Source organism: Arvicanthis niloticus, chromosome 26, assembly GCF_011762505.2.
Source record: "Arvicanthis niloticus isolate mArvNil1 chromosome 26, mArvNil1.pat.X, whole genome shotgun sequence".
NCBI lineage: Eukaryota > Metazoa > Chordata > Mammalia > Rodentia > Muridae > Arvicanthis > Arvicanthis niloticus.
The window spans coordinates 7,727,530-7,755,070 of NC_133434.1; the positions used below are offsets into that span (position 1 = coordinate 7,727,530).

General features: G+C 38.3%; 1 protein-coding gene across 2 annotated transcripts; it reads right to left on the reverse strand.

Moving 5' to 3' along the window:
* Positions 1 to 17,324: 17,324 nt before the first annotated feature.
* On the reverse strand, positions 17,325 to 26,770 carry LOC143438828 (olfactory receptor 8G18-like). 2 transcript variants are annotated; one of them, XM_076924511.1, is made up of 2 exons: positions 26,675 to 26,770; positions 17,325 to 19,722 (listed from the first exon to the last, which is right to left on the reverse strand). In XM_076924511.1, the coding sequence occupies exon 2, from the start codon at positions 19,705 to 19,707 to the stop codon at positions 18,772 to 18,774; it is 936 nt and encodes a 311-aa protein (XP_076780626.1). In that variant the 5' UTR covers positions 19,708 to 19,722; positions 26,675 to 26,770; the 3' UTR covers positions 17,325 to 18,771. The 2 variants fall into 2 exon arrangements, with proteins under 2 accessions (XP_076780626.1, XP_076780627.1); XM_076924512.1 differs by having other exon boundaries at positions 26,708 to 26,763.
* Between the last annotated feature and the right edge of the window lie 771 nt (positions 26,771 to 27,541).

The following is a 27,541-nucleotide window of genomic DNA, read 5'->3' on the forward strand; positions in this document are numbered from 1 at the left end:
ATAGGGAGCTTGTGGGGCAAAACTAGAAAGGGGATAACATTTGAAATATAAATAAATAAAATAACCTACAAAAAGATTAAAGAATAAGAAATAAATAATTTTTAAGGAATATATTATTCTAGGACTTGGACAGCAATAGTTTGTGAAAAGAGACATTTCTGCTTATTTATGAGTCACAGTGATTTTGGCTAAAATGGAAAAGTACAAACTAGAGTGTCACCAGATACAACATGGCAATGCTGAATCAGAATCAGGCTGAATACATGAAATTGTCTATTTAAACAGTTTATCTGACCTTGATTTAACCTTTGTAATTGGTATCTATCTAGAGAATCATCCATTTCATTTAGGTTTTCCAATTTGATGGACTACATGCTTTTGAGGTAGGACTTAATGATTTTTAAAATTTCCTCACTATCTGCTGTTGTATTTCCCTTTCATTTCTGATTTAGTTAATTTGGATGCTGTTTTCCTTCCTTTTGGTTAGTTTGGCTAAGGGTTTGTCTAGCTTGTTGATTTTCATAAAGAACCAGTTCTGGATTTTGTTGATTTCATATTGTTGTCTTTGTTTCCAAATGAATGATTTCAGTCTTAATTTTGATTACTTTCTGCAATCTACTATTCTTTGGTGAATTTGATTCTTTTTCTTGTAGAGCTTTCAGCTGTGCTGTTAAATGAGACCTCTCTAATTTCTTTATGAAGGCAGTTAGTGATATGCAATTTCCTCATAGCACTGCTTTCATGTATCCCTTAAATTTGGGGGTGTTGTGCTTTCATTTTCATTGAATTCTAGAAAATCATTGATTTCTTTACTATTTCTTCTTTAACCCACTTGTCATTGCATAGGGAATTGCTTAGTTTCTATGAATTTAATGATCATTCTCGTTTCTGTTTTGGTGTAAGTACAGTATTAGTTGATGGTGATTTGATAAGATGCAAGGAGGTATTTCAATCTTCTTTGTATCTGCTGAGGCTTCCTTTATGACTGAGTACATGGTCAATCTTGTACAAGGTTTCAATAGGTGCTGAGAAGAAAAGTATATTCTTTTGTGTTTGAATAAAACTGTTTGTAGTTATCCTTTATGTCAATATGATACATAAATTCTTAGTTTCATTATTTCTCTGGAAAATCTAAATGAAGTGGATAATTTTTTAGACAAATACCACATTCCAAAAATAAACCAAGATCAGTAAACTATGTAAATAGTCCTTTACCTATTCCCAAAATAAAAGCAGTCATTATTGGTCTACACACCAGGAAAAAAAAAAAAAAGAGAGAGAAGCCATAGTCAGAAGGTTTTAAACAGCATAATACCAGACTTTTAAAGAAGACTCAATACCAATACTCCTCAAATTATTCTACCAAACAGAAACAGAAGGAACATTGCCAAACTCATTCTATTAGGCTATAGTCATTCTGACACTTAAACCACACAAAGACTCAACAAAAAGAATTTCAGACCGACTTCCTTTATGAACATTGATGTCAAAATACTAAAAAACTTAATCCAATAACACATCAAAAACATCATCCACCATGTTTAAGTAGGCTTCTTCCCTGGGATGCAGGAGTGTGTTGAGGTTTAGTCTTTTGTTCTTTATTGTGCTGCAATGTGTGGGATCCTAACACTTGATTGTCCCAGGGACTAGAGAGTCTACATATAGATGCAAAAGATGTTGTGTGAACTTGCCTCCAAGTTATTTCTGATTGGTAAATAAAGATGCCAATAAATAAGGCTTCTATAAAAATAGTGGATCACCTATCATTGTTATATGTTGGAGCATCTTTTGGGTATATGCCCAGGAGTGTGTGGATAGCTAGTTCTTTACCTAGAACTATTTCTAATTTCCTCAGGAACTGCCAGATTGACTTGCAAACTGGTTTTTACCAGCTTGCAGTCATAGTCTAACCAGCAATGGAGGAGTATTCCTGTTTCTCCACATCCTTGCCAGTATCTGCTGTCACCTGTGTTACTGATCTTAGCCATTCTGATTGGTGTGAGGTGGAATCTCAGGGTCTTTTTGAATTGCATTTTCCTGATGACTAAGGTTGTTGGTCATTTCTTTAAGTTTTTCTCAGCCATTTGAGATTCCTCCGTTGAGAATAATCTGTACCCCATTTTTAACAGAGTTATTTGCTTGCCTGGAGTGTAACTTCTAGAGTTTTTTGGTTTTTTTTTTTTTTTGTTTTTTTTTTGCAAATTTTGTATATTAGCAATCTGGATCTAGGATTGGTAAAGATCTTTTCCCAATCTGTTCGTTGTTGGAAACAACCCAGATTTCCCTCAAAAGACTAATGGCTGCAGAAAAATGTGGTACATTTACACAATGGAATACTACAGAGCCATATAAAACAATGACTTCATGAAATCAGCAGACAAGTGAATGGAACTAGATAATATCATCCTGAATGAGGTAACCCAGACACAAAAGAACACAAATGGTATGTACTCACTGATAGGTGGATATTAGCCCAAATTCTCACAAAGCCCATGACACAACCCACACACCATTTGGAGCATAGGAAGAAAGAAGACCAGGGTGTGGATGTTTCAGTCCTGCATTGAGGTCAGAACAAGATGATTGCAGGAAGTGGAGAGAGGGGATGCAGGGGGAGAGAAATGATGGGGAGAAAATTAAAGGGCAGTATTACGTGCTTGAAGGGGATTCAGGAGAGATACAGAGAGTCAGGTAATCAAGTAAAATTATGTAGCAGTGGGGGAAGAAGAACTGGGTGTAGACACTGGAGGGTCCCTGACATAAGGGAAGTGAGATTCTCCCAGGCCCCAAAAGGGATGACTTTAGCCAAAATAAGCATACAGGGGGAGATATAACCTATAAAAAAAATACCTCCAGTGTGGAGAGCCAACAGAATGCAGCTATCATCCTTGCAGCCATCTTGAGCCATATACCCTGACAAGAGACTTGTTTACAATAGCCTACAACAACTGAGCACACTCTGATAACATCTTATTTTGGATACCCAGGATTTTCCCTTGGGTGTGTGAGATGTAAAAGTGTGATTTAGAGCTGAGACTTAAAGGTGTGACTTAAAGGTGTAATTTAGAGATAAGACTTAAAGGCTTAAGGATGTGGCTTAGAAGTAAGACATATAAAAGTCGAGAGGCAGACAGAAGAAATTATTAGACACTTGAGACTTGGATAGTAGACACTTAAATTAGACAATTGTACTTGGAAGAGTACTTGAGACTTGAGACTTGAGGCAGGCAACTTGGAACTTGGAATAGAGATTAGGACTTGAGATTTATTACAGAGGAACTAGGAATTAGGACCCGAGACTTGGTGCTAGGAACTAGGGACATGGAACTAGGGACTTGGAGAGAAGAGATACTGAAGAATAAATGGGATTGAATCACACTCTGTCCATTCTTCGAGTCTGTCCTCACTCTCTCTCTCTCTTGGGTCAGTGAGAGATCTAGCAATTTAGCCCCCAAGGCTTTTGGCAGTATGGGTTCCAACATTGATAGAGCAGTCCCCAACATTTGGCCCCCAAGCATGGGGCAGAGCAGTTCTCAACATTTTGGCCCCCAAATGTGGGGCAGCTCGGGCCACAACACTTCAGTAGATAGGCATGGCGTCCAGTAAGGGATGGGGGTCATGAACCCATCTCAAAGTTTTTTAACCCACAAATGTTCCTGTCCAAAGGATAAACAGGGACAAAAATTGGACCAGACTCTTGAAGAAGGGCCATCTGGGTCCTGCTCCACATGGGGATCCATTCTCTCTGTAGACACCAAAACCTGAACACAGTTGCTGTTCCAAGAGGTGCTTACTGACAGGAACCTGATGTGACTATTCCTTTAGTCAGCAACTGACCAATGAAGTTGTAGATGTTTGGAGCCAACCATCAGACAGACGTTGGGAACTCCCTCCCTGGTGGGAGAGCTGGCAGGACTGGAGGAGTGGATGGGGATTGTAACCCCATAGGAAGAACAATGTTGCCTGGCCAGACAACCAAGTGCTCCCAGGGACAAGCATGCCAAACAAGGAGTGTACAGGGTGGGATCCATAGCTCCAGATACATATGTAGCAGATGCCTTTTCTGACATCATTGAGAGGGGGGCTCCTTGGTCCTCCCTGGAGGTTTGATACTCCAGCATAGCAGGATGCTGGAGAAGTAAGCCAGAAGAGGGTGTGTGTGGGAGAGCATCCTCATAGGGGTAAATTGAATGGGGGTGAGGGCAGGTGTGGGATGGATGTTTGTGGACCAAACAACCCGATCAAAAAAATAGCATATATAACTAAACAGAAAATTCACAACAGAGGAATCTTAAATGGCTGAGAAGCAGTTAATGTTCAAAGTGTTAGTGACCAGGGATATGCAAATCAATGACGCTGAGATTTCATCTTAAACCAATCAGAATGATTACGATCAAAACTGCAGGTGACAGTGTAAGGCCCCCACAAAGGGAGGACCTCATCCAAGCCTCAGGAATTAGTGGCCACCCAATAACTCACAAGACACTGAACATGATGCAATCAGCAAGAGATATATCTCGATTAACATGTTGAGGTCAAGACCCATGACCCATGCAGGGGCAGTGGGGTCTGACCCTGGGGCTTTGGAGGCAGTGAAAATTTAAAGCCAAAAACCACAACGCAGGGGGAGTGAAGGAGGGTTATTGGAGAGTACCTGTGAAAAGTCCCAGCCCATTATTTAGTTTGTGACAGGGTCCAAGGAACAGTCATGAGGAACATTTTGTATAGGCTATTCTCAAAGAGCCTATTTGTAATCAACCATCTATCTTCTGGTCAGCCAAGTTCCTGAAACACAGAGCTCACGACAAAGCTGACCTGCACTCTTGGTTCTGCTCAGCCTGCTAGAAGTTTCTGAAAATTTTTAACCCTTTCAACAGCACATGTTTCAAGGATGTGGAGAAAGAAGAGCACTCCTCCATTGCTGTTCAGATTTCAAACTGATACAATCACTTTGAAAATGTCTAGTTATTCTCATCTTCCATCTCTAGCAATGATCCTCTCTCATCTACACAATTCCTCACATTCTTTCATTTTTTTGTTTGTTTTGTTATGTTAAATCTATACTCTAAGTTTAACTAATATGTATCCATATGTACAGATATAGTTCTAAAATATCAAGCCACTGTTAGAAAAAAATGGAAAAAGAAGCTTACATATACATAAATATGATTAAGTCAATAGAAATTAATATATTTATTATATTAAGTCTATACAAAATGCAGCATCTGCAAATGACATCCATTAGAAGTCAATAACAATAATCGTATAATGTAAGGTTCTTACAAAAATTGATTGAAGTTTTACAAACTTCCTTTATACAAAGAAATCTCTTTTTTTTTCTGATTGTGGTATAATTTAAAATCAAGCATAATTTTCCCTCTTTCCATAAAGAATTGTAATTGTTTCATATATCTTGGATCCTTTGTATTTCCCTATGAATTTCATGATTATTTTTCTATATCTGTGAGAAATGTCATAAGAATTTGTTTAGCATTGTATCTATGAATGTTCTTTTGAAAGAAAGCTCATTTATAGATGATCAAGACTGAGAAGATGTTGTCTTTCCAATTTTGAGTGCCTTCCTTAATTACTTTATTCATAGATTTAAATATTTCAGTATAGGGATCTTCCCTTGGTATAGTTAATAAAAATTGGGGTATTTATTTGGGTTCATTTGTTTTTTTCTACTTTTTGCTTTTACTTTTTTAATGTTGTAGTGAGTGGTGTTCTTTTTTGGTTAATTAACTATTTATTTAATTAATAAATGCACATTACTTCCAATGCTGTACCTCATTCCTGTCCCACCCTCACATAGTTGCTCTCTGTTTACTTCTGAGAATGTGATGCTCCCCCGACACCCCAAATTTCCCAACCCTGGCAAATGAAGTCTCTACAGTGCTAAACAAATCCTCTCCCACTGAGGCCAGACAAGGCAGCCCAGTTAAGTTAGCCTATATTATACCTGCTTCAGTTGTTGGAGGAACCACATGAAGACCAAGCAGCACTTCTACATATATGCAGGGGGAACTAGGTCCAGCCTCTGTATGCTCTTTGCTTGGTGGTTAACTCTCTGAGAGTTCCTGAGGGTCCAGGTTAGTTGACTATGTTGGTCTACTTATGGAATTTTTATTCCCTTCCAGGCCCTCAATTCGTCTACCCACTCTTCCATAAGAATCTCTGAGCTCCATCCAATGTTTGGATGTGGGTCTCTGAATAGGTTTCAGTCAGCTGCTCGGTGGAGCCTCTCAAAGGACTCTTATGCTAAGCTTCTGTTTGCTAGCATAAAAGAGTATTATTAATAGTGTCAGGGACTGCTGCTTCCCTAACAGACTGGTCTCAAGTTGAGCCAGTTATTGGTTAGCTATTCCCTCAGGATGAGCTCCATCCCCCTTCTCTGTATTTCTTGTTTACAGAATAAATTCTTTTGAAAGTTGTTTGAGTAGGTTGGTGTCCCTATCAATCCAATGAGGTTCCTGCCTAGCTACAGGAAATGGCCACTTCAAGTAACATAATCCACTGTTGTGAGTTTCATCTAATGCCAGTCCCATTGATTTCTGGGATTCTTGCCCCTCCCAGGATTCTGGCAGATCCTTGAGATTCTCCATAAGGGCATGACCCTATTCAGCTTCAGATTTCCATTCATTTTCCTTGTGCTATGGCCCTATCTCCTTGTGCTCTGAGAGACAAAATCTTTTAAGTTCAGATTCCATTTTAGAGAATCTGACCTAAGTTTAAACTCAGGTAAAATAGAAGAAGGCTGGTAATTAATATTAGTTTCCAAGTTGCCCACCAACAAAACCAAAACATAGCTCCTGTCTCTAGGCTAATTCCCAACAAGACCATCTTCTCCTGGTTATACCCCCAATAAAACCAGCTTCTCCAAGTTTCACATTCATTGTCTTCAGGTTATTCCCCAACAAACCTGTAGCCCCAGGATACAAGCCCACCCCCTGCTTAATAACCACCAATGCAGAAGGGAGCAGAAATTGAGTTCATAATATGATGCCCAGCACCAGCCAATTATGTTAAAGCCCATTGTAGCTTTCCAATGAGATGCTTGCATACTTATCCCCTGTATGCTGCTTACTATAAAGTCTTGCCCCAAGAGATACTCAGGGCTCCACCACTCAGTAAATGCAACCCACATGACAGTGGTGCAGTGTGGGGAACTGGGCTACCTCAAATAGAAAATAGACCCTGTTGTGAGTTGCATCAAACAGTCTCCTGTCTGTTTTGGAGGAAAACACTAACATTTCCCTGGCTCTACATTTGGTGCATTGGCTATGAAGTTCCCATGACACACAGAACTACTGATCTGGAGGGTCTTGAAGCCAGCAAAACAAGTCTAGGTTTTATTGTTTTAAATGTGTTTTATTATTTGTTTTAGAATTACAGTTTTATTACACTGTTTTAGAATTCCTGATTCTTGCCTGTCTTAGTGCTGTATTTGTCTGAGATTTCTGTGAGATGTACAGAATGCAACAGAAGCTAGCTTGTGTAGAGATAAATGTGATGTCTTCTAGCTGTGCTGAGACAATTTATTTGTGTGGAACCTAGTGGCTTCTGTTGCCATGGTAATTTTCTGGGTTTGAGCCATACTGCAGAAGGTTTCTATGTGGTCTGATGTTGCTATGGTAATTTTTTCAGGTCTAAGTAAACATCTTTGCAGTAATGACGTGTGTGTGTGTGTGTGTGTGTGTGTGTGTGATTGCCACTTTCTTGTTGGTTCTTGTTACTGCCAGCTGTATACTTCCAGGTCTGAGTGTTCCCACACCTATCTTCTTTGAGTATCTTCTTCTTATTGGTTCTTGTTACTTCAGGCTGTATCTTTTTCTAGTTTTTTGGTTGTTTTTGTTTCTGGTTGTCTTTTTCTGTTCACTGATTTGAAATGGTGCCACACCTTTATGGGAACAAGGCCTTGAATTTGTTCAGTGGCCAATTTGTGTTTGGACAGATATGTCTGAGAGCTGTGGCTAAGCCAGGGAGACTCTGTCTCCCTGAGACATCCTGAGCCCCTGTCTGGGTGGGAATGGGCTCAGGGGAGCCAAGATATGACCACCAATCTGGTTCTTTTCGTGTGTGTGTGTGCATCTGTGTGTGTGTGTGTGTGTGTGTGTGTGTGTGTGTGTGTGTGTGTGTCTGTGTGTGTGTGTGTATGTACAACTTTTCGGTTGTTTCTCATTTCTACATGATAGTGAAGGTGAGACTTGGGCTTGGGGCTTTGGGTTTTGGGTAGCATAGAGAGGTCTTTTTTATGAGTGTGACTATCTGGTGGTTTCTTGCTTCTGCTCAATAAACAGAGAATATGTTATTGGTGTTTTTGTATGTTGTGTTTGTGTTTCTCCTTACAAGTAACCAAGCAGCTATTAATGCTTGCTTCCCCCTAACTTACCCAGACTGGAATTTTAACACCATTAAAGGAAAAAGTAGGCTCTTGGTCTACAGTCAGGATCTGCTGTAAGATGGCCTACAAATTTGGCCATAGTGTATGACATTGGACAGGAGAAAATAAAAGACTTAGAGCTTTTTTACAGATGGTCATGGAGGCTTTTCAACAATACAATCTCATTAACCTTAAAGCACCAGAATCAAAGGCTGCAGTTATTCTAGCTTTATTATTCAGGGAGGACCAGATATTTAAGAAAAAGCTCCATAGGTTTGAGAGGTTATGAAAAAGGGGTCTGGGAGACTTAGTGCTAGCAGCACAGACAGTATATAGTAAAAGAGAGCGTACAGAAGAGAAGCACATGAGAGAACAGAAGCAACAGACTCAAAAGGTTTGGTTCACCTATTGCCAAAAGTTTTTACATAATCTTGAGAGTGTCCAATGGTTACACAAACATGTTTAGCTTAAAACAGGTCCACCTCTGGAGTTCTACCAGCTTTAACCCTGAGAGTAAGCCCTAGTCAAGAGACACTGCCATGGGTCACTAGAGCTTTGCTGAAAGGGTCCCCATGCTACAGAGTTACAGGGTGGATCTACTGCACATTTGTTTACAGTTTAAGAAGACCCTGGCCAGCAGAAACAGAATTCAACCTCAACACTCCCTCCTGTCACCAGCTAATGTACCACTATGCATGCCCAAGGGAGACCACAATGATATAGCCCTGTTACTGTTTTTTTTTATGAAGCTTCAGAAATTCCCATGATTGAGCCTTCTAGTAACAAGACAAATTAGGGGATCTAAGCCCAAAATCTTTTAAATTCAGACTCCATTTTAGAGAACCTAACCTAAGTTTAAACTCAGATAAACTAACAGGCTGGTCAATTAGCATTAGTTTCCAAGATGGCCCCCTGCTAAACCCAAGCCTAGCTTCAATCTCTAGGCTAATCCTCAATAATACAAGCTTCTCCAGGTTACACCCTCACTGTCTCTAGTTTATTCCCCCAACAAACCTGGAGCTGCAGAAGACAAGACCATCTACTGCCTTATAATCACCAATGCAGAGGGGAGCAGGAATTAAGTTATTATATTACCCCAGCACCAGCCAATTATGTTAAAGTACACAATAACTTTTCAATTACACAACTACACACATATCCCCTGCTTGCTGCTTACTATAAAGCCTTGCCCTGTTAGATATTTGAGGTCCACCCCCCCACACACATACCATAACAGTCCTGCATGACAGTGGTGAATTGGGGAGACCCAAGCTAGCTCAAACAGAAATAAGACCTTGCTGTGAGTTGCATCAGATTGGCTCCTGCCTGTGTGATTATGTGTTACCATTAACATTTCCCTGGCACTGTAGCTCTCCATATTCCAAACTCACACATTCTCCTCATTACCTCTCCCTTCATCTTTCTCCATCCCACTTCCTTCCCTCCATCTGCCTCCTATGAATATTTTATTCCCCATCAGTTTGTTTGCTGTTGTTATATATAAAGGGTTTGAAATTTTGTTAGTTGTATTCTGTTTTTGTGGTAAGATACTTCATCAATTCTGGAATGTTTCTGGTGGCATCTTATGGATCTTTTGTATATAATATTATATTGCCTGCAAACAAAACTAATTTTAGATGCTTTTTAATCTCTTTTATTTACTTCTTTCACTTAATTGCTTCATTTAGGACATGAGGAAAGACATTGAAATGACTGAGGATAACAGACTGCCCAATATTCTTCCTAAATATTTTCTGTTTTATTTTTAGAATACTTTTTTTTGAGGATGTCATAAAAGCATACTCTATTTGCATCATTTCCAGTCTTCCCACTCTGAAATAATTCCTCTTATATTTCCCCAAATTCTCTAAAACTTATACATTTTTCAAAAATAAAGATGGACATACACATATGTATGTTTGTACGTATGCATATATATATGGGTTGGGCTCTAACTGATAGTGATTCCTATTGGTTTGCTCTGAGATGTTAGGAATTCACATATGGAAGGGTTTGGGGGCACCTTCCCTAAATGATTTATGGCTACAACTATTTCCATGGGGGGGCTGTGACTAAGTAACAAGAGCCTGGTATTGGGAGCAGACAAAGCTTCTACCAGCCCTTCCCTGGGGCTTCAAATTCAGCTCAACTTTACCAAGCCTCCTCTCACAGTCCACCTCTGCTTCTTAAACACACACCAGTTGAATATAAAAGAGATTTTCTTACAGCCAACAAGCTAGGCCCCAGAGCTGACATTCTTTCTTTCTCTCCTTCTTCTTCAAAATTGATCCATGAGTGTTGTGTGTCCATCAGGCAGAACTCCAAAAATCTCCTCTCCTAAAAGTTCTGCACTAGCTCCTGTGTAAAACGTGTGCTCTGTGGTTGTGCTTTTAAAATGCATGTGCTCTGGGTGTAAAATTTAGAAGTGTTTTTGTTTGTTGGTTGGTTGGTTGATTTTGTTTGTTTTTTCAGTTATCTTTGCTTGCCCATGTGTACTTTTAATAGAAAATTCAAGGTCTTTTTTCCATTCATAATGTGTTTTATATGTTTAAGCTGCATTGTAAGCAACTGCTACAAAGGATGCGGCATTGATTTACTAATAGGACACTGTTTTTTTCTTACCTTCTGTACTTTGCCATATGTGTTTTAATGAACATACTGCAAGTGCTGCATTTACACAAATGTACAGTTTGTCCTAATCTCACCAAAGGATGTGGTAAGAAACTTCCCTCTTAAGTTTTAACTGTAAAACTTAAGGTCGATTTCATGATTAAGTTTAGATTTAGGTTCAAGTTCAGGTTTAGGTTTTGGTTTATGTTTAGACTCGGGCCTAGGCTCAGTGCTAAGTCTAGTGTTAGGGTTAAGGCTAGGGATGGGGTAGGCCTAGGGTTGGTGTAGGGTTAGGAGTACTTGTGTTGGTAAGGTTTTGGGTTGGAGTTGGGGTTTTGTTGGGATTGAAGTAAGTCTACGTGAAAGAGAAGACATAGTGATAAGGTAATGGGTAAGGGTAACGATAAGTCTAAGGCATTTGTTTTACACTCACTAGATTTCAATCTTTTACTGTCTTTATATTTTTTGAGAGACTAACTATAAAGGTGACTGTTTCCTGCTAAGATGGTAGAATAGAAGTTGCCTTTGCAAGATGCAGTGAAGAGTTTTGGTGAGAAGGAACAGCCAGTATCAAATTTAAAAAATGGACAAAAAACAATAATCATCAGAAACTTACAAAGGTATGTAAAGGATGCTGGAATGATATATTCTAGTTTCATTTGACTAGAAAATTAATGAGTCTTTGTTTTTAATAGCTCAATTGTGTTCCATTTTGAAAATGAACCACATTTTCTGTACCAGTTCTTTGGTTATGAGACATCTGGAAACAAATAATCCTGCTATGAATATAGTAAAGCACATTTCCCGTAATAAAGTAGAACATCTTTTTGATATGAGTCTAGGAATGGTATAGCTGGGTCTTCAGGTAGAACTATTTCCAATTTCTTGAAAGAGGGGTTGCACACTACAAGCAATCCATCACATACTCAGGTGATTGCATGTGAACCTTCTCCCATTTTAACTTTTCACTAAAGTCTAGAGCCTGTGACTGGGCAGTGGAGGTAACTGGAGCTTTGAGACTGGGGACAGGTAAAAATGGGGGTAGTTGAGAGGGGGCTGAGAGAGGACTGAAGACCATGAGGAAGATATGATAGACCAGAAGCATGGGGCCAGGAGAAACACCAAGTAAGAAGGGGTATTATAGCTGGAGAATAAGTAAGTGAGGTGTTAGATCTACTCAATCTATACATATAGCTTACAATTAAAATAATTGGATTGAGTTTTTATATGGGTATTTTGGGGTTAGAAATTACAGCATCAAAGATGTCAAAGACTAAAGAGGTTTGCAAAGTGAAATTTTTTAGAAAATCCCCAAATCATACCTGACCCCATTCCATATACACTCTTTATTAGGTCAGACCTTGTAGACTTGACTCAAGGACTGAGACGTTATTGCTGTTATCATTTTGAATAGCTATTGAAACTCTGGCCCAGGGTTTGTTGAAGATCCAATGTCCAACATAAACAACAACAACAAAAAAACCCCGATAAAGATGAAAAAAAATGGATGAAGATGAAAATAAGCAGGGAAAATCTCCACAGGATAGCTGTGGATGCACAAGATACAATTGAATTGATGTACTGAAAATTAAGAATAATTCTTATTCACTGTCTTTGTGATGAATAATATTACTTTCAGCTACTGTTTATAGAATTACAATAGAAGTATAACTTTAGCATTCTCCATGAGTTTATAGAGATTCCAATCCTACATGCATGTCTATATTGGCTGGAATGCAAACACACCCATAGTACTCACTTTCAATCCCAAACAGTGAAGGTAACATTAGTTTGTAGGAGGAATCACCCATGTTGGAAAGCAATGTCTAAGTGAGTGGAAGAAGTGATAAATAAAAGAAAGCTTCAACAGAATAGAATATGGTCAATGCTAACAAGAACATAAAGAAAGAGGATGTGGCAGAAGAGAGAACTGAAGAGAGAGAGGGAGAGAGGGGGAGAGAGAGAGAGAGAAAGAGAGAGAGAGAGAGAGACAGAGAGAGAGAGAGAGAGAGACACAGAGAGAGAGAGACACAGAGAGAGAGAGAGAGAGAGAGAGAGAGAGAGAGGCAGTTTTATTTTGGTTTATACAAAGACAGGTTGAAGATGGAACAAGCTAGACACAGGTGAAGACAGAGGTAGACAGGGCCAGAATATTAGAACAGATTGCTAGAGGTAGTTTTAGGTCAAGTGGAGAAATTCAGTCATAAGTGAGAGAAACTAGTTTGAATTAATCGTCTTAGAAAGGAGTTTTGAGGCAGACACATGAAGTAAACCATGTAGCCACAGTTCAGAAAGAGCTAGAAAGGGTGGATTTATTCAGCAGTAAGTCTCAGAGGCTAAAACAATTCTAAGCCTAAATTATACTAATAGAGAGGTTACAATCTTCAAGGACTAGGCCTGGGTTAGCAGATGGAGGCAGTAAGCCTTAGAGACAATAATGATATTAGACAAATAAAAGTTACTTTTACATATGAGCATGTTTATTGAAAGTTTTATCTGAGGAGCAAGAACACCCACCTCCTACTGAAGGTGATAAGAAACAGTCCATGTTGCAGTTAATACTTAAACCAATCTATACTTCCAGTGGATGCTGCCTGATTCCTCTTGTGCACCCCTCCTCTATATCTGCCCTAATGTTCTGGATCCAAGATAGAAACACACACGCACACGCACACGCACACACCCTTTATAATTTATAATGCCTTAACTCACTCAAAGGCTGGTCATTCCTGAACATCCATGTGGCTAACAAACTCCCCTCCTGTGGGGTTGTTAGCTCGTGTGTGGGGGCAGGTGTGGGTCCTGTTGGGTGGAGTTGTTGTTCCCGCATGTCTGCCCCCTTCCCCCACCCCTCCCCAGTGCAGTTGTAACTGAAGCTCCTGGGAGCAAAAGCTCGGAAATTTGACTGAGCTTCTTCCAAGGAGCACTGGGCAGATGCTGGACTAAGAAGCGTGGAGAGGTCTCCACATGGTGTCTGGCAAACGCTGGACTGAGAAATTGCTCGGAGTTCCTCCCAGGCATGAAGAGGTCTCAGTCTGAATGTCCCATGGGTGCCGGGCTCTTGAGTGGAACTGGAGGCCTATGGTCTTTGTCCTTGGGCTCCCAGAAGATGCTGGGGGCCACAGAAGAACAGATATGCAAGGGGAACGAGGGGAAGAAAAGCCCCAACAGTGCCCTGCAGGAAGGAGAGTCTTGGTTAATGTACTCAGCAGCTCAGCTAGCTTGTTTGAATTGGTGGTTGTTGTGGCCGGAATGCAGAGAGGTCTTCTGGAGGGACATTAGACAGCAGCATTGACATCGAAGGCAAAGACTCTTTAGTTAAAGGCCTTCTCCATGGTTCCTCATGGTGGGGCCCATGGAAGACACAAGGAAGTCCATGGTTTTAAAGGGTTTATTGTCATGGCTGAGGGTAGATGAATCTGGCTGCAACCCTCCCCCCTCTCTCAGGACAGACATGAGTTAAATGGGGAGGGAAGAGAAAGCAGGGAGGAGGGTCTGGGAAGGAATGCTTAATTGGCTATGCCCTCTGGCCTCTAGCTATCTCATTTGTATACAAATTTCTTGAGGCCTTGAGGCCTGTAGTCACACCCTCTACCTGTCAAGGGGCTGATAGGTGCATTGCCCTACATGACTGAAAGGCATGGATCAATGGAGGTTTTGGCCTCCTGTTGGGAGCCTGGAGTCCAGGAGCATAGTGAAATGCATGCAGTCCCTAGCAGGGTCTCCAGCCATTTCTAGACAGTGCTCTACATGAAACCAAGCCATCCTTTTCTAGACCCTTAGGAACAGTTCTCCCTAGGCTTCTTTCCTTCTAGCACCTGAATTTCTGCTACCAAGGTGCGGTCTGTCTTACACCACTCTCATGGTGGACTCCCTTCTTCCTCCTCAGCTGGGTTTCTGGCATCTGACTCCTAAAATTCCTGCATCTGTCTCCCTGCCAAGCCATTGGCTGTCTCAACCCGAGCAAAATGTTGCGCCCCACGTTTGGGGCGGCCACTGTATCCCAGCCCAAGCTGCTGCTCCAGTCTGCGGGTTGGGGGTTCAGCAAGAGAGTGAGGACAGACTCGAAGAATGGAGACCAGACACAGTGTAATTCAATCTGTTTATTCTTCAGTCTCTCTTCCAAGTGCCTGCTACCTAATGCCTAATTCCTGTCTGATTCTCTCTCTCCTCTCTGATTCTCTGATCTGTCTTCTGTCTGCCTCTCACCTTTATATGTCTCACTTCTAATCCATGCCTCTAAGTCACACCTTTAATCATGCCCTTAGGTCTTGTCTCTAAATCTGATCTCTAGGTCACACTCTTAAGTCACACACCTTTAATCTCACACACCTTTAATCTCACACACCCAAGGAAAGTCCTGGGTATCCAAAGCAAGATGTTATCAGAGTGTGCTCAGCTGTTGTAGGTTATTGTAATACAAGTCTCATGTCAGAGTATATGGCTCAAGATGGCTGCAAAGCTGATAGCTGCTTTCTGCTAAAAGTTGGCCCCCAACAATTGGCTGCTTGAAACTCCATTTCCAAATCAAAACAAATTGGGGGCAAAGACACACAGTGTCGAGACCCGAGCAAAATGTTGAGGCCCGGGCTGCCCCACGTTTGGGGTTGTCACTGTATCCCGGCCAAGCTGCCGCTCCGGTCCAAGGGTTAGGGTTCAGCAAGAGAGAGAGTGAGGACAGACTCGAAGAATGGAGACCAGACAAAGTGTGATTCAATCCCCTTTATTCTTCAGTCTTTCTTCCTAGTCCAAGTCCCAAATCTTGAGTTCCTAGTTCCTAGTTCCTAGTCCCTAGTGCCTCCAAGTTCTAAGTTACTTCTTCCAAGTTATCTTCCAAGTGCCTGCTACTTAATGCCTAATTCCTACTCCAAGTTGTACTCCAAGTTGTACTCTCTGAAGTGTCTCCTAAAGTGTCTCATTCTCTCTAAAGTGTCTGATTCTGTTTCTTCTGTCTGATTCTCTCTCTGATCTGTTTGATTCTCTGTTCTGTCTGCCTCTCGCCTTTATATGTCTCACTTCTAAGCCATGCCTCTAAGTCACACCTTTAATCATGCCCTTAGGTCTTGTCTCTAAATCTAATCTCTAAGTCACACTCTTAAGTCACATAACTTTAATCCCACACACCTTTAATCTCACACACCCAAGGAAAGTCCTGGGTATCCAAAGCAAGATGTTATCAGAGTGTGCTCAGCTGTTGTAGGCTATTGTAATATAAGTCTCATGTCAGGGTATACAGCTCAAGATGGCTGCAAAGCTGATAGCCGCTTTCTGCTAAAAGTCAGCTCCCAACAACACAGTTTCTTGCAAGCAGATATACAAATTCTCATGTGATGTGGAAATCTATTAAATCAAATCCTCAGCAATCCCATTTTGACAAAACCAACAAGTTAGTAAACAAAGAAAAGAAGCATAAAACAAAAATGCAAATTTCAAATTTCAACTTACCCTAGTCAGAATGAATTCAAGAATAAAAGACTATATATAGTTATATATATATATATATATATATATATATATATATATGGAGGATATAGGGAAATGGTAACTAAATAATTAAACCTCATTCATTATTAAAAGTATTACAGCCAGGAAGTGGTGGCACACACCTTTAATCCCAGCACTTGGGAGGCAGAGGCAGGTGGATTTCTGAGTTCGAGGTCAGCCTGGTCTACAGAGTGAGTTCCAGGACAGCCAGGGCTACACAGAGAAACCCTGTCTCGAAAAACAAAACAAAACAAAAAATAAAAACAAAGTATTACAAACTGCTGTAGCTACATTTGAATTACTGTGGTGAGTTAAATAAGTAACTAAGAGTGTAAATAAGCAACTAAGTAAGTAAATAAGTAAATAAAATAACATATGACTCTGAAAATCCAGTGTTTGGCCTATGACCAAAGACCTTGACATTCTATACCACACTTAACTGTTCATTCATGTTCCATCTACTGATATTCACAAGAGCAAAGAAATGTCAATGACTTAAAGTGATTAAATGATAATGAAAATATAGTGGAATTTTATTTATGTATAAAGTAAAGTGAGATTTTGAAATTTTCAGGTAAATAAATGGAACTAGAAAAGATTGTTGGAGGTGACTCAGAAACAGAAGGACAAACAGAAATCTCAAGTGTCCCATGCTGAGATGAAGAACTGTGAAAAACTAATGATCACTGAGAAGAGAATGAGACTTCCTATGAGTATACATGGCTTAAAGGAAAAGAAGCCACCAATTTGAGATAGAGCAGAGAAAGCATGGGAGTAGTTGAATGGAGATCAGTGAATTTATAAAATTACAGTACATGCATATAAAATTCTCAAAATGAATTAAAGATTAATTTAAAAAGCATTGTATGTAGTCACAAATAAGTGGATATTAGCCAAAATAAAGTACAGAATACCCAGGATACAGTCCACAGAACTCAAAAATGTTAACAAGCTGAAGAGCCCAAGTGAGGAGGCCTCAATCCCTCATGGGAGGGTAAAGGAAAGAAAAGGATGGAAATGGGAGAAAGGGCAGGACCAGGGTGAGAAAGGAGACAGTGAGGAGAAGAGGGGAACATGATCAGGTCAGGGGAACAGAATTGGAGCCTTGAAGGCCAGCATAAAGAATGGAAACAAGCAATCTCAGAAGGTAGGGGGTAGAGGGATCAACCAGAATGTACCGGAGACCTTGGTTGTGGGAGACTCTTAGGACTCAAAGGGAGGGACCTTAGATGAAGTGCCCTACAGTGGGGAGAGGGAACTTGTAGAGCCCACTTCTAGGAGAAAGTCAAGGCATCAAATGAAGAATGGGGTTGCCATCACACAATCAAAAACTCTGATCCATAATTGTTCCTGTCTGAAAGAACTGCAGGTATAAAATTGGATAAGAGCCTGAAGAAAAGAAGGTCCAGTGACAGGACCAAATTGTGATCAGGCACAAGGGGATGCTCAAAGGATGGACCTTATTACTGAGGCTATGGTGTGCTCACACAAAGAAACTTATCATGACTGTCCTCTGATAGACACAACAAGCAGCTGATTTAGATGCAGATATTTACACCCAACCAATGAACAGAAGCTGCTGAACCCTGTAGTTGAATTAGGGAAAACTGGAATAAGCTGAGGAGGATGGTGACCCTGTAGGACAAGAAGAAATCTCAACAAATTTAGGCTCCTGAGATATCTCAGACACCAAGTCACCAACCAGGCAGTGTACAGGCATGTAATATTATGCTCCCAACACATATACATCAGGGGATTTCCGGGTCTGGGTTCAGTCAGAGAAGATGCACCTAAGCCTCAAGAGATTGGAGGAAGGAAGTGGGGAAATCTGGTAGGACAGGGAGTGGGAGATAGGGATATTATTATGGAGATGGGATGTGAGGTGAAAGTATGGGATGTGGAAGAGTCAGTGGGTAGATCTAGAGGAGGATGAAATTTAGACTATAAAAAAGATGAAATAAAATTTTTAAAAGTTATCATTCTTCTGTACTTAAGAATAAGGTTTATATTTCTAAAGTAATGATTATTAAATACAAAGAAAAGTATACATAACATTATGGGATATGATCTATTGGCATAACAATTCATGTCATCCATACTATTTGTATACATTTTTGATTCTGATAAACATATAACCTACTAGGTGCTTAAAATTTAGTTGTAATTTGTAATAGTAAAAATTATTAAAGAATCCTATCCAATATGTAATAATAATGACAGGTGGAGTCAAATAATTATTTCTATTTATTTCTAATTACTTTGCTGTAATAAATAATTTTTTACATAAGTTCTGCTTATATGAATCGTTTTCTTTGAAGTATTTTCTTCAATGCAACACCTACATCCTTATTCCTCAGGCTGTATATCAAGGGGTTCAGCATGGGTACAATTATAGTATAAAACACAGAGGACAATTTCGCTTGGTCCATGGAATTTAATGATGATGGCTGAAAGTACGTGAATGCACCTGAACCATAGAAGATACCAACAGCAGAGATGTGAGAACTGCAAGTACTGAAAGCTTTAAACTTGCCCTCTCTTGAGTGAATGTGCAGGATGTTGGCAATAATGAAGATGTAGGAAGTAATAGTTGTCAGCACTGGGACAAAGCCATTCAGTGTAACAAAAAACAGAATCAATATTTCATTGATATAGGTATCAGAGGATGCAAGTTGCAAGAGGGGAAGAAGATCACAGAAATAGTGGTTAATCACATCTAATTTGCAGAAATGAATCCTAAACATCAAGGCAGTGTTTAAGGATGCACAGAACACAGCAAATATATATGCTTCTGAAACAAGGGAACAGTACATCTGATAGGACATGGTTACATTGTAAAGCAAGGGGTTACAAATGGCAACATAGCGGTCATACGCCATTACAGCTAATGTGTAGCACTCTGCAATGCCAAAAGTGAGAAAGAAGTAGAGCTGAGCCATGCATCCAGGGTAGGAGATGAGGTTCTTCTTTGTCACAAAGCTCACCAGCATTTTAGGGGTAACAACAGTGGACTGACAGAAGTCAATGAAGGACAGACTGCTGAGGAAAAAGTACATGGGTGTGTGCAGGTGGGAACTGAGCCCAATCAGTGTGATCATGCCCAGGTTCCCTGCCACAGTGATCACATAGATTCCTGTGAAGAAGAGGAAGAGCGGTAGCTGGAGTTCTGGCTTCTCTGAGAGCCCAGCCAAGAAAAACTCAGTCACTGTGCAGTAGTTTCCTGCTGCCATGTCCTCTATTCAGATCTAAAAAAGAAAAAGGGTTGTAAGCCAATTAAACATTAAGATTTTATTTTTCTTTTACGTTTTCACAAAATCCTCATATAAATTTTTTGTGTATTAGTATATGTTGCCCCTCAATGTAATTACCTTAATTGAATAAACTTAGATAAATACAATTAATCTTTTATTGTAATTTTAAACATATGCTTAAGATTAGGAATACATTTCATATAAAATACTATCACTGAATTGCAGCTTTAGAATTGTCATGAGTTCAAAACTATGCCTTGAATTTGAGATGTTGTATAGACATTAGTATGGGAGAATGTCCCACTGTGTTGAGGAAGTAAGCTTTTCTCCAAAACAGTGAATTTTTATCCAAAATCTAATTTCAGATGGGATTTCCACCTTTCTACTTTTAGACATTACTATTTCTCTAATGCTTAAGATACATAAAATCTTGAATACCCAAAAGTGAAAATTATTTCACCTCTGGAACATCCATTGCATTAAATACTTGAAACCTGGTTCTACTAAGGTTAAGTAGTGAACACATGGAGCTATTAGCAGGGGATTCTGGTTTGGGATGCAATTCTTGGAAGAGAAACAGTCACTAGAGGTTACCTTATAATCTTACTAAGACAATGTGCCCATATTCATTCCTATGACATGCCAGTAAAACTAATATAATTATTAACTAGGGAAAAATATAATTACTGTCTTCTATCCTATTAAACTTTGAATCAATTATTGATTGTATATACAAAGTAAATTTCTAAATGAATTAAAATTTTGTCATTAAAAAGTAAGAAGTTCCTTCCTTCCACTCTGCACCTCTACTCAGATCAAATGGGCTTGCCTGCCCCTCTCCAACACCCCACAGCCTGATTGTGTCCAAGTGGTTTGGTGTAACTAGAAACACAAGTGAGACCCCTGCCCTAATACCCAAGTCAGCTGGAACCCCAACAGAGCAGAAGGTGGATCTCTGCCCTCTGCCACAGTCCCATCATCCTTTAGATCTGCACCTCCCTCTGGGATATGTAGGCTGCCTGCCTTCTGTCCCCCACCTCACAGCATGCCTGTCTCTAAGGCTCTAATGAAGGACACAAGGGCCCTACTCCCAACATAAACAGCACTGCCAGATTCCCAGGATGTCTGACTTAACCCAGGTCACATAGCTCTACTGCTTCCAAGCAGGCAGGTTCCAATAAAAGACACACAGGCCAATTAACAGAGAGATAGGCAGACAGCAAGAGGCAAGCACAAAAATATAAGCAACAGATGTCAGATAATCTGGCACCATTAGAACCCATTTTTTTCCCACCATGCAAGTCCTGGATACCATTACATACCTGAAAACCAAAACTCTGACCTAAAATCCTATCTCATGAAGATTATAGAGTCCTTTAAGGACCATATAAATAACTCCCTTAGAGGAATACAGAAAAACACAGGCAATTAGGTAGAAGCATTTAAAGAGGAAATGAATAAATCCTTTTAAAAAATACAGAAAAACAAAATCAAGCAGGTGAAATAAATGAATAAGACAGTCCATGATCTAGAAATGAAAATAGAAATATAAAGAAATCACAAACACCGGAGACAGAAAACCTGTCTCCAGACAGGCTCCAGGAGAGAGATCAGGAGCTACAGATGCAAGCATCACCAACAGAATATAAGAGATAAAAGAATCTCAGGCATAAATGATACCATAGAAGATATTGAAGCTTCAGTCAAAGAAAACACAAAGTATAATAGGATTTTAACCCAAAACATCCAGGAAATACAGGACACACAAAAATACCAAAACTAAAAATAATTGGAATAGAAGAGTGTAAAGATTCCCAGTTCAAAGCCCCAGAAAATATCTGCAACAAAATCACAGAAAAAAAAATCCCTAATCTAAAGAAAGAGATAACCATAAATGTACAAGAAGCTTACAAAACACCAAATAGATTGTACCAGAAAAGAAAATCCTCAGCTCACATAACAATCAAAACACTAAATGCTCAGAACTAAGAAGGAATATTAAAGAATGTAAAGGAAAAAGGCAGACATATCAGAATTACATGAAACTTCTCAACAAAGTTTCTAAAAGACAGAAGGCCCAGAAGTGATGTCATGCAGACCCTAAGGGAACAGAAATCCCAGCCCAGGTCACTTTACCCAGCAAAACACTCAATCACCATCGATGGACAAATCAAGATATTCCATGACAAAACCAAATTTAAACATCTTTCTACTAATCCAGCCCTACCAAGGATACTAGAAGGAAAATTGCAGCACAAGAAGGGTAACTACACCCAAGAAAACACCCAAAAGAAGAGAACCACACAGACATAACACCATGTCCAATAACAAAAATACCAGGAAATAGCAATCATTGGTCTTTAATATCTCTAAACATCAATGGGCTCGATCCACCAATAAAAGATGAAAGCTAACAGACTGGATACATAAACAGGATCAAGCATTTGCTGAATATAGAAACCTAACTCAGTGACAAAGACAGACATTGCATCAGAGAAAAAGGCTGGAAAAAAATTCCAAGCAAGTGGTTCCAAGAAACAAGCTTGAGTACACATTACAATATCTAATACTTTAAATTTTCAACCAAAATACAACAAAAGAGACGGGAAGGACACTTCCTACTCATCATAGGGAAAGTCCGCCAAGATGAACTCTTATGAACATCTATGCCCCAAATGCAAGGGTACCCATGGTCACAAAAGTACCTTTATTAAAGCTCAAAACACACACTGAACCTCACACAAGAATAATGGGAGATAACAAGACCCCACTCTCAAAAACAGACAGATTATTGAAATAGAAACTAAACAGAGACAGAGGGAAACTAACAGAAGTTATGAGGCAAATGAATTTATCAGATATTTTCAGGGCATTTTACTCTAAAACGACACACCTTCTTCTCAGCACCTCATGGGAACTTCTCCAAAATGGACAATAAAATCAACAAAACAAATATAAATATATAAAAGAAGATTAAACTACTCCCCTGCATTCTATTAGATCAATACAGAAAAGACTGGATTTCAATTACCACAAGAGAATGCCCACATAATAATAGAAACTGAAAAACTCTCTACTCAGTGATTAATTGATAAGGGACAAAATTAAAAACATTTCAGAATTCCATGAAAATTAAGGCAGAACATACCCAAACTCATGGGATGCAGTGCTAAGAGGAGAATTCATAGCACTAAGTGCCTTTATAAAGATATTTGAGAGTTTCTACCCTAGCAACGTAACCACATATCTGAAACCTGTAGAAGAAAAAAAAAAAGAAGCTAACACACCCAAGATCAGTAGAAAGGAAGAAATAATCAAACTCAGGTCTAAACACAACCAATTAGAAACAAAGAGAACTATACAAAGAATCAAGAAAATTAAAAGGTGGGTTTTTTTTTTTTTTGTGAGAAAATTAACAAGATAGATAAACCCTTAAGCCAATTAAGTAAAGGAGACAGAGACAGTATCCAAATCAACAAAATCAGAAATGAAAAGGGAGACATAACAAGAGAAACTGTGGAAACTAAAAAAAAAAAAAAAAAAAAAAAAAAAAAAAAAAAAAAAAAAAAAAAAATTATCTGATCTTACTACAAAAGCCTGTACTCAAAAACACTGGAAAATCTAAATAAAATGGAGGATTTTCTAGACAGATACCACTTACCAAAGTTAAATCAACTCAGGTAAACCATCTAAAAACTCCTGTAACCACTAAGGAAATAGAAGCAGTCATTAAATCCTCCCAACCACAAAAAGGCCAGTGCCAAATGGTTTTAGTTCAAAATTTTACCAGACATTAAAAGAAGAGTTAATACAAAGATTCCTCAAACTATTTCACAAAATAGAAACACAAGAAAATCTACATAATTAATTGATACTTAAACCACACAAAGACACAACACAGAAAGAACATCAGACAAAATATGCTTATGAATATTAATGCAGAAATACTCAATAAAATGATTAAAACTGAATACAAGAACACATCAACACCATCATGCACCATGGTAAGTAAGCTTAATCCCAGGAATGCAGAAATGGTTCAATATATGAAAAATCCATCAACATAATCCACCAAATAAACAAACTCAAAGAAAAAGTCACATGATCACCTATAATATTTTGTAAATGCCTTTGAAAATTTACATCACCCCTTCACGCTAAAAAATTCGAGATTAGAAATTCATGGCACATGCTTAAACATAATAAAAGCAATATATAGAAAACCAACAGCCAGTATAAAATTAAATGGAGAGAAACTAGAAGCAGTCTCATGAAAATTAGGGACAAGAATAAGCTGCCCCGCTCTCTCCCTATCTATTCAACATAGTACTCAAAATTCTATCTAAGGCTGTTAGACAACAAAGATGATCAAAGGGGATACAAATGAAGAAGGAAGAAATCAAGGTATCACTAGTTGCAGATGATATGAGTAGTATACAGAAGAAACACCAAGAATTCAACCAGAGCTATAGCTGAGAAACAACTTCAGCAATGTGGCTGGATATCAAATTGACTCAAACAAATCTTTAGGCTTCCTTTATACAAATGATAAACAGGCTGAGAAAGAAATTAGGGAAACAACACCATTCACAATAGCCACAAATAATATAAAATATCTTGGTGCAACTCTAATCATGCAAGTGAAAGATCTGTATGTAAAGAACTTCAAATTCCTGAAGTTATTATTGCATAATCCCGGGCTTATACTAAATACAGAATTGTAACAATATTCTCAGCATTGATACCTAACAAACTAAAATTTGGCTAAATTTGCAAACATAAAATTAATACTATTCAATGTATTCAATATTCAAGGTTTTCATTTTAACATTTTAATATTTTTATCATTGATAAATATGTTTATGCTATACAATTATTCCAATGTCTATAAATCTTAATATTTTTCTCTGAAAATTCATGTTAGTCTCCAATACTTATCATAATAAAATAAAAATTCAAAACATGTTGTATGTATGCATAGTTGTTATAAATCATGTACCTAATCAAAATTTAGCTGCGTGCTACTTCTATAAAATAAAAGAGGTCTAATCTTGTTATTGAGATTAATTACATCAATTACAGTCATAATTGTGAAAATTACAGATTAAGAGGGTTTCATACCATCTAAAACTATGATTTTTTTTCTTTTTGACTTAAATTGAATGAGAGATCACCCATTTCTACCCAGCAGGCTTTTGAAGTTACTATGACTCATCCATACAAGAAAAACATAATTTTAACTCATTACATATTAAAAGTAAAATACAAAATCAGCTATAATTTGTTTCATATAGAAACAGTGAAAATAAATTAAACAAGGGCAAATTAATTAACCACTTGTTTTAAAATGACTATTAACATACTATATGTATATAAATGTCCAATTCATACGTAAAAATGAAGATAAATATTCAATCAATGAAAAAATAAACTTCTAGACTAAGTGAAAATGAATGGAAATGCATAACTTTTCATGAAAATCTTAGAATGTATCAAATTATAGTATATAATTATATAGTATATAATTATAGTATATATATAGTATATAGTATATATAGTATATAATTTTTGAATATCCTAATGAATTATTTCACAGTGATTTCTGAAAGACTTCTGATATGGCCAAACACCTACTGTCCCATTAAGGTATTATATGGGGTTAGAGGCCTGCACTCAATCAGGTACCCAGCTGCCTCTCACAACCCACTGCCCCAAAAAACACCACTGTCCACTGTTAAGGTTTGGCTTTCGCTGTGTATTGTAATGCCAAGCGAGGACCCCCAAGACCTGGCATCCCCTGTAAAGAGGGGGTCTGCACACAGAGCCAACTGAAGCTATGTGACCTTGCCCCCAAGTCTCTGTGATTGATAAATAAAGATATAAACAACCAATAATGAGCTAGAAGAGACATAACCAGGGTTTAGGATTCCTGGGTTGAAGGTCAGAGGAGACCACAAATTAGGGAGAAGAAAGTGGGAGGGAGAAGCCGCCATAGAGGAAGAATCTTAAAATAATGGCCATGTGGGTTGGCTAACTGGAGTTAAGAGCAGTCCAGATTAAACATGTCAAATTATATAATGGAAATATTGGCAAATTGACACAACAGTATAGCTGAAAAAAAATCTGTCCTGCTCATGTGCGGATTAAGTCTTGTTATGAGTATAAAAGGTGTGTGTGTGTGTGTGTGTATTTTATCTGGGAACTAAATGGTTAGAGGCACACACACACACACACACAAAAGAAAACCACCCAAGTAGGGGTTAAAAACTTTTCCAATAGTCCACTCACTTGATTCTGCTTAATTCTTCATGCATACCACCCCTCCTTCTGTGATGTACATATTAGGCTGCTACAGTACCTAGAATACATCATAGTTATTTGTTATCTACATTTTAGCATGCTCTTCATTCTATTTGAAAGAGATCACTATGCACTTTTTTCTTTGTTATCTGGTAAATATGTAATTCCTAGTATATCCCATTTAAAACTATTGCTGGCATAGTGTGATTCTCCAAAATCATATTTGCTACAATATGCATAGAAAGTTGTAAATTCTGAACCTCTCAATTCCTCAGGAAATAAACAATACTACTAACCAGATGACCTTTTGGCCTTATTTACCACCCCCCCCCTCAGTAATATTTGTCTGACACATTATGGGTTTTTATGGTATTTTTCAGAATAAGGAAATAATTACATGAATAAATGGAAATATTTGGAATTTTTAATTGACTTCTTTCAGTGATTGCTCCAGTCCTTGTAATTCTAAATAAAACATGTTAGTATGTGAGAAATACACACTACCTAACTATTCCCGAAATATTCAATATCAAATTTGCTTTGCCTCTTGCCAATGGCATTCATCCAGAAATAGGGAGAAGTAGGCACCAAGCATTCTACAGTTAGGATTTAAAAGACAAGACCTAGTCCTCAATGTCAACAGTACCTTTGATCCTGGTCACCTTCTTCCAGGACTCACCTAGTCTGTGCCCCTGCAGTTTCAATTTCATATCTACTTTCAACTGAACAGTTATGAGGCTCTGTCCTGAATTTAACTTCTTCAGGTACTGTGTGTTACTAAATAAGTATTCCCTAAGGACATTCATTATTCTAGATATGTTTGAATGAGAAAAGTAAGCAATTATTATTGCTAGTTCCCCAATTGCCTAGTTATTCTAAAAATGATTTTCTGTAATTTGTAAACTTTCAACTCCTAATAAAGATTTAGTGAATATGGATCACTGAGAAGCTTACTATGTTAAAATCCTTATGATGCACCATGTATGTGTAGATGTGAGAGACTGTACATTTCTTAGGAGCTCTCGCTTAAACAATATACAAAGGCCACGGGTTTTGTAACCAGGTTTTACAGGAACAATGACTTTTCCAATGAGTTATATTTCTCATAAGTTTAACATTATTTAAATAATAAATTTATTCACAAGAACATTATTAACAGTTTCCTGAAGATCACAAACTGCCTTGCGTTCTTCCACATTTAAGTAACCTGAAAAGCAAAGGAAAGGTCTAAAAGAAAGAGATGGAAGTAGGAGGAGTTGAATTATTTCAGGACTAAGTAGATGAAACCAGAAGAATCTAAATTCTTAAACTATCAGTGTAGTTTGTAAGACTGTGTCTTACATTCTAACCAATTTTATATGATTTAAATAATTCATTCTCTATTTTTCTTCTGTAAGCCTTAAAGATAATAAATACTCAAATTAATAAGGAGCACATAAAATATGATTAAAATTTTATACCATTCAGCATATACCAACACTTTAATTTTCTGTAGCAATTAAAAATATCTTTG